We start from the raw sequence: 11,706 nt of genomic DNA on the forward strand, positions 1-11,706 counted from the left end.
CAGACCCTTCGCCCCCTCCCCGCCTCCCCCCAGCCCGGTCCTCCCTCCAGCCCCGCTGCCTCTCTGAAATATTCATAGCCTCTCCTCCTCCTCTCGGCAGCCTCCGGAGGCCTGGTGGCTCTTCTCCCGCTGCCTGGCTGTCATCAATCACTGCCCAGTGGCAGCGGGCGCCGGCCTCGGCACCCTGCCCGCCTCCGGGGCTCCCCATCCATCTTGCCGCACTCTCCCCTTCACTCCACAGGGACCGCAGCATCTGGTCCCCGCTCCCGGGCTCAGGAGCCCCCAGCCATCTTCTGCCACCGACGGCTGTTCCTGGAGGGCACTTGGAGGAGCGGGTGCTTTGTCCTTAAAGGCTGCTGGGCTTAAGGCAAGGGTGGGAGCTTTGAAGCTGCACATGTGCCCTAATTATGCGCTGTCCCTGAGTCGCTGTGTGACCCAGTGCCTGTCACTCTTGCTCCCTCTCTGAGCCTCTTTTTTCAACAGGGGCATCCTAATTACCTTATAGGATGGTTATGACAATTCTCTGAAGTCCCGACGTGTACACATTTGTTTTTTTACTGGACACGCCCAGAAACAGACCCTCCAAAGGCCCAGGTCCAGGGTGATGGCCCCTCATCTTCCATTTTTCATTCCTGCGCCAGCTCAGACAGTGCCCCTCCCAGATGGAGGCTCAGCCCTGGTTTTGCCAGGCTCATCCTTTTCCTGCCCAGAGCGAGGGAGGCCAGGGCTGGGATGGCAGAGCATTAAAGACGTGACATGAGCTTTGGATTCACACAGACAGGCCTGAATCCAGGCATGACCGTGATCACTGAGCCTCTGGGTCCTTATCTATACAATGGGGTAAAGAATAGCCCAGCTTTGAGGAGAGGATTAAGTAGGAGTTTGGCTATGAAGCTCCTGACAGAGGCCTGGCCCGCGACTGTGGTCTTCCGCACGGTCACCATTGCTAGACAGAGGAACCTCAGTCAGACACACACACCAACACCTCCTCTTCCAGGAAGAAAAGTGGTTTTGACACATGAAAGAGACTGGGCAAGATCACAGCTACAGGTGAGATTTTCAGGCACAAACTCCAGCAGAGCACCCACTTAGCAGTTCTTTGAAGACTGATTTTTGTATTTAAAAAAAAAGAAAGAAAGAAGAATGTAACCCAAATTGGACAAGGTTTGATAGCCTTGAGGCCTGTGTCAAGAACGTCATTTGCTGGACTTCCCTGGTGGTTCAGTCTCCCTACTCCCACTGCAGGGGGCACAGGTTTGATCCCTGGTCAGGGAACCAAGATCCCACATGCCTCACAGTGAGGCAAAAAGAAAAAGAAAGAATGTTATTTGGATCCCAAACACCATCCTGGCCTTGGCAGCCTAAAAGTCACACAGGTGTTATGAGAGGTTTTTCTGGGGGGATGGACGGTCATGTCATTGCTCTGCTCCCTCAGAGCCAAACACCTGCACATCCCTTTATTCAAACCTCTCCTCTCTTCCCCATGCTCCTCTTCCTGAAGCCAGGGGCCTCCTACTTCCTGTCCCTTGAACTCCACAGCCTATCCCAGGGCCCATCATCCCCACACATAGCCCTCAGCCACACAAATGCCTGACACATACACCATAGACTTTGGCAAAACTTCAGGGCACCAAAAACATTGTGTGGGTGAGCTGGTGGGAGGAGGGAACTTCCCTTGATCCCGACAGAAGGCAGGGAATCCTTTCTTGCCTCCTGACATCGAGCTGGGTTAGCCACTGAGTCCAGGCCCTCGCTGGGCCCTCCTTATTGTGCTGGCTGCACTCCTAGACACGTCTTTCCTTTCTACCCCTGCGTTGGGGACAGGGCTCCCCACGCCTGCCCCGCCCCATCCTCCCTGCCTGAGACCTTATTGTTTGATCTCTCTTACTTTCCAGGCTTTTCTAAGAGGCTGACTTGGGATCTTTTATCTGCTGGAAGCATTGGAAGACAGGCATGGGGACTTCTCTAGTAGCCCAGTGGTTAAGACTCTGTGCTTCTAATGCAGGAGGGCCCAGGTTCAATCCCTGGTCACAGAACTAGAGGCCATATGCTACAGCTAAGAATTTGCATGCTGCAGCTAAAAAAAAAAAAAAAGGCCCCGTATGCTGCAATGAAGATCCCATGTGCTGTAACTAAGACCCGATGTAGCCAAATAAATAAAAAAATTTTTAAAGAAATAGACAGGCATAGAGGAGATGCATGTTTGGAGAGACATACAAGGTCTCAGAACCTTCTGGTAAGACTTGTCCTGGCAGTTCCAGTGATGTAAACAGACTTAGGCTGAGGCCTGTATTGCTGGTTTTGTGCAGCTGGTGCCACCACATCCACTTTGCAGGCTCTCTCAGGGCCAGGACACTGGGTTCTCCTGTTCTGACCTTCCTGGCTCATTATAATATATATCATAAATAATGCCACTCATGAGAATGTTCTCTAATGTATAAATGGTTCTCCATGGTTCACATTCCACTCAGAACCAATTCCTGATTTAGAGAAATTGCATTCTCCCATTTCACAGATGAGAAAATCGAGGCCCCAGGGACGGAAAGAAATATCTATGGTTTGGGGACCTTTGATTAAGAATGCAAGTTCACCTAAGCAATTGACTTTGAGAGTTCATGTGCACACAGGCCGGCCCTGGACTCTACCGGCTGGGCTTCCTCACTGTGGATGTTAGCTCAGCCATCCCCTTCCTGCTTTGTAGACACAGTTGTGAGTGTCTACACTGAATTCTAGATTTATTTAGTGATTTCTGCTCTTAAGTTCACATTTGTTAGCAAGTTTACCCCTCACCACGTATATGGAATAGGCCAGGGAGGCCTTCTTCCCCAGCAACAGAACACACCGAGCCCCACAGAGCTGACCAAAGCAGGCCCAGCCAGAGTCCACTGCAGAGGGACCAAGGGCCAATCGGGACTGAACCCAGCATCACCCGGGACACCTGCTGGACCGGCTGCTCCCGGGAAGGGCTCTGACCTAGGAAGAGATGCCTGTCACACGCTCTTCCTCCTGACAGCAGTTTCACTAATTAACTAGTTCTGTTTCCCTTTTGCCAGGAGCCTAATGGCCAATTGACAGATGACTGAGTTCACACAGGGGAGAAGGAGGCTTCCAGGCAAAGGGGAGGCCCTTTCTCCTCACAGCCTGGGTGCCAGGCCTACTGGGGCTGGGGGGAGGGGGCAAGGGTGGCAGGAACAGAGATAAATCAGGCCTGGGGCCTCTCCTATAGCTCCTCATAGCACGGGGCAAATATATGAGACTCTTTGGAATGCCATGGACTGTAGCCCACCAGGATCCTCTGCCCATGGGATTCTCCAGGCAAGAATACTGGAATGGGTTGCTATTCCCTTCTCCAGGGGATCTTCCTGAACCAGGGGTCGAACCCAGGTCTCCTCCTTTGCAGGTGGATTCTTTATTGTCCCAGCCACCAAACAAACTGCTAACAAACTTGTCTTCTATGTCTTTAACATTTTAGTAGGATCCTGGGACCCTGCCAAGTCTATATTCTCCCCTGCTTCCAGAGCAGGAGTCCTCCTTGGAGGTTTGTGTTTCCACCCAGAGAGCAGGGAGCGTGTCTTTTTCTTTTTCCCTCCCCACCTCATAGCACTAATACAGGGTTGGGTGTACAGCACAGACCCTCAAGGACATTTCTTCGGATGATGGACATTGCAACCTTTCCGTGACCTCCTTCCCAACATGTCCTGGTTCTTAAATGCATTATTCATTCATTCAAGGAAAGAGAAGATCAGGACTACTGGAAAAGACTTGGAAGTCATCCACTAACAGGAGGGCATTCCAGCTGGGGATGGATGGGATCCCCAGGAAGAACAGGGAAGGCAGACCTGAGGACCTAGCAGATCCTCGTGGGGAGCCAAATGGGCAGGAGGAAGGGAGGAGCAGAAAGCCATCAGAGGGGCAGGAAGACAGTCACAAAGGGCTGACTCTTGGAAGCCAGGGAGAGGGAAAGCAGGTTTCCAGAGGGAAAGCAGGTTTCCAGAGGGAAAGCAGGTTTCCAGAGGGGAGCGGTGGCACGTGCCAGGAGAGGCCAGGCCTGCGGAGGCGCCCGGGCCAGGCCAAGCAAGACTCAGACAGCTGCAGCAGGTCACGGGAGTCATGGGGGCAGAAGCCAGATCTCCGTGGCTTAAGGAAGCGGAGACAATGTGTACTGCACGCTCTATAGAAATCTGATGGAGAAAAGAGAGAAACTTGTGGGCTGGCGGCTGGAGGAGAAAGCAGAGTTGGGGAAGGACCGGAAGCCGACTAAGAGGAAGGAGCCCAAGGGAGGGTGTGGGCTGGAGGGGCGGTTATCGCTGGAAGGGCCCTGAGAAGGTGGCAAAGGCAGGTTCTGGAAGAGGCCTCTTGCCCTCACACTGGATGGAAGGGGAGAGGGTGGCTGCTTTTCCAGAGGAGCTCTGGGGGGCATTTGAGGGGGCACGGATCAGACAGGCAGGACCTGATGGTTTTGGAGGTGGTACGGGTTGCAGCGGAAAGATCTGGCTGTCTGGAGGTTTGAGAAGGGAAGGGAGGGAGAAGCTCACCCTGGCCTGGGGGCGGGGATGAACCTGCAGGGTGTTACTGAGGCAGCCACAGCCCCTGCCGAGGGGGTGCTGTGGGCTCTGGGAGGCTCGGGAGACAAGGGTGTGGTGTGACCTCTGAGGGGAGAGAGCAGGCCGGCTGAGCCTGGCTCCCCTAGAGCACCCACAAACCCCCACAAGCCTGAGGCTGGCCTGACTCTGGTTTTGGGTTTTTTTCCCCCCTTTTTGGCCATACCACGTGGCATCTGAGATCTTAGTTCCCTGACTGGGGATTGAACCAGTGCCCCCTGCAGTGGATGCGTGGAGCCCTAACTGTTGGACCGTCAGGGAAAATCACCATCACTGACTCTGCTTTGTGCTCTTGCTCAAGCCAGAGAAGTGAGGTTAAGTGGGGTTAGGAGGGGAACCCCCTCACCCGAAATAGTCTACAATTTCTATAGGCTGGGCTTCCCTGTCTTCGAAATCCATCTCTTCCTGCAATGCTGTTTGCCCTCAAGACAACAGCAAGGAAAAGCATTCAGAAGGCACTGCTGCTGTTTTACTTTCCTGCCAACAAAGGTGCCCAGGGACTTAAGGTCTCAGCAAGATGCCCACCCTGCCGTCACAACAGGACACTTGCAGGGACAGGCTGGCCCTGCCCTCCTATGGCAGCTGCTCAACTTTATATGGTTTCAAGCGGTTGATAGTTCTCCGAGACGAAGTCTGCCTCCGTGTAACCTCCTTGTCTTATCCGCAGCCCACGGCACCCAGTGCTCCTGTCCTGTGTCAGCTGCAGAGATGTCACCCCTACAGAGCCTGTGCTCTCTTTACCGGATGGGCCTTTGGCCGAGCCAGTGATGGCTTTTGGTGCGCTGGTCATTTCTCTCCAGCATCCGTGTTTACTCAGCAGGCCACTATCTAGGTGATAATAGCTGGGGCGGAGGGCCTAGTCTATCAGCCAATAACAACACTGAGGGCAGAACACTTCTCTAGTCTCCTGGTTTGCAGCCCAAGATTCCCGGAGGTGAGATATGGGCTCTGTCTTCCACCGCTGGGCCAGGTTGGCAGGGAGAGGACTTCAGTGATGCCCAGGTGCCCAGCAGCTCTTGCCTAGTGCCCTGGGCCAGGCCAGAGCTTCCGGTGGACAAGAACCATACCCTCTCTGTCTCCTCTTCTTTCTTCCCACCTCCAGCCCCGACCACCTGAGTGAGCCCTGGGAAGGCTGCCCAGGGCTGGCCGGAGGCTGCCCCCTCCCCCGCCCTGGGCGCCCCCCACCCTGGCAGCACTCACACGTGGGCCCCAGGCCGGTCCTCCCTGGTGAGCATTCCCTCCTTCTCCATCAGCATCTGCCGGAAAGTCCTGACCTTCTGCCGGGTCTCCTCCTCTGAGTACCTGCGGGGCACAAGGAAGGTGAGAGCTGCAGTCTGGGCTCTGGTTTCCTCCCCACCTGCCCCCCCCCAGCCCCTCCTCCCAGCCTTCAGTCACGCAGGCACTCTCCAGCTGGATATGACCTGTCCGAGGTCACACCACCACCAAGGTTCTCAGCGCTGGGGAATCCGAGGTCACACCACCACCAAGGTTCTCAGCGCTGGGGAAGCGCAAAGCTGACGCATTTTGCACCAGATCAGCCAACGAGCCAAGTAAACCAACAACCAGGCAAGCCAACACATAAACTAAAGGGAGTGTTCCCAGAGGTGAGGACATCTCCCAGGGGAGACCGGGCTCTTCCTCCTGGCCCTGTCCCACCCTGGGACAGGCCTCCCTCCCACACCCAGGCTGCAGTCCCTCTCTGGAGACATTTTAGGGGAGAAGTGAGACCCCTGACCTTGACATATATGTGGCCTTTTCTGCCTTCCTCACCATGTTCTGGGGAGGGCCTCAGGGCATCCCTGCCTCTACAGCGTCAAGGCTGCCAAGTGGCCGGTCCAGGATCCCAGAGGTAGATTCATGGCTACCCAGCTTGGGATGGGGGTGGGGGGGATGTAGTCCGGGCTTTGGATGGAGGCTCCTGACTTCTCTCCTCCGCCCTCCCTCCCTCCCTGAGCCCAGTCTCAGGCTGAGGACCAAGGCCCAGAATCACCTACCCCTCATCTTTGTTCCCACATCCGGGGGTCACTGTCACCGCTCCCACACCACCAGTGTGACAGCTGTCCAGGCCTCCCAGCCCATGTCCATGCTGACCCCTGGGGCGTCTGTGCTCACCCAGCCCCTGGCCCTGTGCCCAGCACACACCAGCTGTCAGTGGCTGTTGCTGACTGAGTCTTGTCTCCTAAGCTCCCACCCTCTCCTCCTCCTGGGCTGCCCTGGACAGAAACCATGGTGGCCAAATAGGACCTGGAGTCCCACCCCCTCTGTCACGTGGCTATGAGCTCTCTGTGCACACAGCAAGCCCATTCCCCTCAACCCTATCCATGAAAACGGTACATCCTTCCTTGTCAGGGACCCCATTTCTTTTCTCCCTTCTTCCCTCCTCTCCTTCAACAAGCATTTGGGATTGACTCAGCCTTTTTGGAGAGCAATTTCACAATTGTTTTCAAATACCTTAAAAAAAAAAAAAAAGCAATACAGCTTTGATTCATAAATTAACTTCCAGGTTTACTCTGTGGAAATAACCATGGCTGAACACAAAGATGTGACTCATTGGAAGTTTACAGCAGGACGAGTCCTCCTGCCTCCCCAGGGAGGTTAGGTGCTAACATTTGTGTTTCCATAGCAACCTCAGCCTCCTGGTTCCTCCTGGAGGGGTGGTTTCTGGGCTAGTCTTCATCTGTTGACTCTTCTGCACCTTACACTGGCCTGGGAATTCCCCGAGGACAGGGACCTTGTCTGTCTGAATTGACCTTGTGTCCCCAGCATCTGGCACCTTGCCTGCCACATGGGGCCTCCAAAAATGCTTTTGAATTCTGGCGTGACAGTTTTTGAATCTCAGTGCTCCCACTTTCTAGATCTGTGACCTTGCACAAGTCCACATGCTTCTCTTAGTCTGAGTCTGTACACCCGTGCAATGGGATAGTAACCCGCCTTTCAATATTGTTGTAGGATTAAGGGAGATGACACGTAAAAGCACTATGCACAGTACCTAGCGCACAGCAGGTGTTCAAGAAATGGTGGTGATTGAGGATTATCTGTCCCAGAGCGATGGGGCCAGAGGGTCTAATTGTCCCAGGCTCTGTGCCTTTTTCTACCCTAGACCCCTCCCAGGTCAGCAGGGTCCTGGGTCAGAAATCACCTGAACCTCTCCCCTCTGCTCTCCCAGGAGGCAAAGGCTGAGATGGAGAAGGAGGCTAGTACCCAAACCTTCCATGCCCTGTGGGTGCGACAGCACCTGCCAACTCAAGGCCATGCAGGAGGCCCGGCTGGATAACAGTCAAGGGCTCGGATGGGGAAGAGGGTAGGCAGGGCGAGGATGCCTGTCTCAGCGCCCCAGCCTCCTGGCTCAGCTGCTTCCCCAGCCAGTCTGGCTCCCTCACTGCCACTTCCACCATTTGGGAAAAATGCATCAAATTCATTTTTGCTCTGGGGACTTCATGGGTTGCCCTTTGGGGCTGGGGTGGGGTGAGGGGACAATACATTTTTAAAGAGGTCCCCAGAGTGGAAAATGTCTCCTTCTGCCTGCCTTTGCCCAGATCCAGCATTTCCTAGAAAATCACTTCCTTGGTCATTAAGTTGATCTTCATCACGTGGTGGTAGTGGCCCATTTTACAGATGAAGAAATAGAGCAGGGAGAGGGGAGGGCTCAAAGCTCCAAGCCCAGCTTAGTAGTCCTCATGAGAAGGGGCATGGTGGGTAGGATGTGGGAAGGGGGATGTTTCGGGCCAAGGCTGGAACATCACCTCATAGAGGTTGGGGGCTTTGTCCCCGCCTCCACAGTGACTGTGGGCTGCTCATAGAGACTGCCCAGGAAGATGGCACCAAAGGCAGCATCCATCACCAGTGAATTAGCCACCATCCATCAGTATTAAGAAAGGGATTGCTTTTCAATGGGGCCAAAGAATGTGTGTTTCCATGACTAGCGGGAAAGTGAAGTCGCTCAGTTGTGTCCGACTCTTTGCGACCCCATGAACTGTAGCCTATCAGGCTCCTCCGTCCATGGGATTTTCCAGGCAAGAGTGATGGAGTGGATTGCCATTTCCTTCTCCAAAATGACTAGCAGGAATATTTGTCAAATGCCTGCGAACCTGGTAAATAAATGCAAATGAACCAGTGTTTCTTGAAACAGATATTAATGACCGGATTTTTAGCAGAGCAAAGATCCCTAGCGTTTGTGGAGCACTTTCTGGGGACTGGAGTGGGGTGCAGGAGCCCTGTACCTGCCTTAGTCCACAGGCCCCTCAGAACAACCCCCTACTTAACAGGCCAGTAGCTATGGCTTGCCCAAGGTCACAGGGCAGAGCTGGAAGCCCCGACTGTTGGGTTCCAGAGTGGCTGTGGCCTCTACCGCCGGGGCAGCCGCTAAGAGATGGCAGAGGGAGCGGGTTGATAACCGGAGAGCTAGCTTTATGGGAGACTCCAGTCTAAGGACCACCGGGAGTGAGGGCTTGGGTGGTGGAAGGGCCCCTGATAGAATATCTGGAGACGACCTGTTGGGTGCATCCCAGCGAGGAATGAGCCTTTGATGCCAGGTGATTAGATACCAAAGACAGGGTCAACAGCCATCCCCCTTCACCTGAGGCTGCCCCCCTGGGATAATAAGCCTGCCACGGCAGGGGGAGATAGCGGACTTGTGGGGAGGGTCTGCCATGAGTGAGGGCCCTTAGGAGTTCTCTGAAAGCTTGAGGCGAGAACTTTCCTATGGACAAAGTTAGGTGAAGAGGGTGGGGCTTAGGAAGGGGGCAGGGCCCCATAAGGGGGGGGCGGGGCTTTGTGAGTGGAAGAGGGCGGGGTTTGTGAGGGGAAGTGGGCAGGGCTCTGTGAGGGAGAAGGGGCGGGGCTTGTGTGGGGAAAGGGGTATTTTCCTAGAACGAAGCACGGAAGGCTGGCTCTCAGCTGTCCCAGGCATCTGTTCCCTAGCAACGCCCACCCTCCCACACTCCCTCCACTCCCGGAGTCTCTCAATTCAGCAGGATCTGCAGGTTTAATTAAGGTCTGGGACTCTCTCTGCATAAGGATACTCCACTCCCCACCCTAACCCCCAGGGATCTCATTTCTTCGGTCACATCCACAGCTCATCAAGCCTGTTTTCATTACTAGCTGGAAATCTCCTTTCTGTCTCCAACAGCCTTCCACCCATCCATTCCTCTCTGCAGGGATCCTCCCCACCCCCACCTGGTCTCCAGCTGGAGGTGAACAGCAAATTCCTGCGCCCTTTTCTTACAAGCCGCCCTGCCTGGCAGCCTTGGCCCTGCCTTCCTAAGGGCCTGTGGTGGCAGTGACAGTCTCTGTCTGAGCCTCAGTGTCTTCTGGGCTCCACAGGGGCGAGTGAGCCTTGTCCTGGCTGCCTCTTGGGGATGAACAGAAACAGGTGTGGTCTGGAAGGGCCGCTGTGCAAAGGCGGTCTGCTCCCACGTGGCTCCAGGCGCTAACGCACTGGGCCTTTCCGATTTCTCAGCTCACTGACAGTGCCAGCCTGTTGGGCACGCCCTGCTCCCCACTTTGACTCCCTCAACAGCAAGCCCAGTAGTTTCAAAGTACTCAGCCAAATGCAGAAAGGAGCCTTGGGAACTCCAGTTTTCCTTGGAGAGGTAGAGATGGGAATGACTCTGTTTTTTTCTCTTTTTTTTCTTTTTTGCCTCCAGTTCCACATTACGATGGCTGTCCCGTCTTCACGGGATTTTCAGGGGAGGTCCCTAAATCCTTACTGACTGATGCACTATCCTTCCTTTTCAGCCTGATGAACTCCTACTCATCCTTCAAGGCCCATTCAAATGTCTTCTATCAGAATCTCCCCTCCGAGCTCCTGAAGCACTTGACCTTTCCTGTCCTGCTGTCCTTTCTATAATCCTGATCCTAACCTATTTTATGGTGGAGTTGGTGTTAACATGCCTGTTTCCCTTCTGAGATGGGGAAGGAATAGGGGTTGGGAGAGGAGTCTTTGAGGAAGTGACTCCAATTCGGCTCTGGGGACCAGTGTTGCCCAGCACAGCATCTGGCCCACTTGTGTGCCCCTGGTTCTGAACTAGACAGGGTGAAATCTAAGCTTCTGGGCATGGCTGCTGGCTGGAATTCCCTTGCTGAAATCACAGGCAGCCCTCACACGTAGTAGGGGCCCGCTGTGCATTCTTGCCTGGCTGCCGCACCTGCCTATAGACCAGGCAGCTCGAACCACCCATCTTACAGACGGGAAAACTGAGGCCTCAAGTTGTCATTAACATTTACATGCCCCTCTTCTACACCAGACTGGATGTTTCTCGTAGGCATGGGCTGTGTCTCCTTGGCTGCTGTGACTCTAAGCCCAGATGAGAACTTTATATAGAGCAGGAGTTCAAGACAGCTTATTGGTAGAATAAAGTAATACATGAATGAAAGTTCTACTGGGCCTGCAATAGCTCAGATTCTGACCTTTCAGGCTCCGGGATCCCAACGCTGGCCCCGCCCTGGCCCCGCCCCGAGTCCCTCCCGACCCCGCCCACAGCCCGCCCCGCCCCCTTCCCCCGCTCACCCTTGCTCCTCCATCATCTCCTGCAGTTCCATGCACTTGAGCTCCACTCGCCGCTTGCGCTCGTGGTCCAGGATCTCGCGGTGCGCGCGCTTCACCAGGCCGGGCTCCGCGGCGCGCAGCTCCTCCTCTGCCCGCGGCCAGGCCCCCGACGAGGCGCCCGGCTGCGGAAAGCCGTTCGCCGCGTCGGGCGGGGACGGCACGCTGGCCGCCCCGTTGTTCACGGTGGATGACATAGTGGCTGCCCCTGGAGCGGCTGGCCTCGGCCCTGCGGGACACACACAGACATCCGGCGGGATGGTCACTTCTCGGCCACCTGCTAAGCTCTTCTCGGCGCGGGTTAATCCTGGAGATTTAAAGGCCCACTCAAGGCTCTAATCCGCTTCCACTCTGGCTGCAGAGCCGGGCGGTGGCAGGTTTGCACCTGTGGGTCACACCTCAGGGCATGAGGGGGCATCGGACACTGGGCTGTCCCCATCGGTAAGGTGAGGTGGATTCAAGGCGGACTAGATGGCTTCTAAAGGAGGTTTGTCGCCTTCAGGGACCTAGTAACCATCCAGGACAAAGCTCTCTACCCCGGTTCCAATGCCTGGGCCTGAC

The 11,706-nt window shown here is 55.1% G+C and overlaps 1 protein-coding gene across 1 annotated transcript in view; it reads right to left on the minus strand.

Moving 5' to 3' along the window:
* The window catches only part of SRRM3 (serine/arginine repetitive matrix 3), a 30,096-nt gene extending 18,754 nt beyond the window's left edge, over positions 1-11,342 (minus strand). The window contains exons 1-2 of the mRNA XM_052635935.1: positions 11,110-11,342; positions 5,802-5,903 (exon numbers count right to left, since the gene is read on the minus strand). Of these exons, the coding sequence (XP_052491895.1) occupies positions 5,802-5,903; positions 11,110-11,342 (335 nt within the window). The remainder of the gene's footprint in view (positions 1-5,801; positions 5,904-11,109) is intronic.
* Between the last annotated feature and the right edge of the window lie 364 nt (positions 11,343-11,706).

This window comes from Budorcas taxicolor, chromosome 2 (genome assembly GCF_023091745.1).
Source record: "Budorcas taxicolor isolate Tak-1 chromosome 2, Takin1.1, whole genome shotgun sequence".
In the NCBI taxonomy this organism is placed as follows: domain Eukaryota; kingdom Metazoa; phylum Chordata; class Mammalia; order Artiodactyla; family Bovidae; genus Budorcas; species Budorcas taxicolor.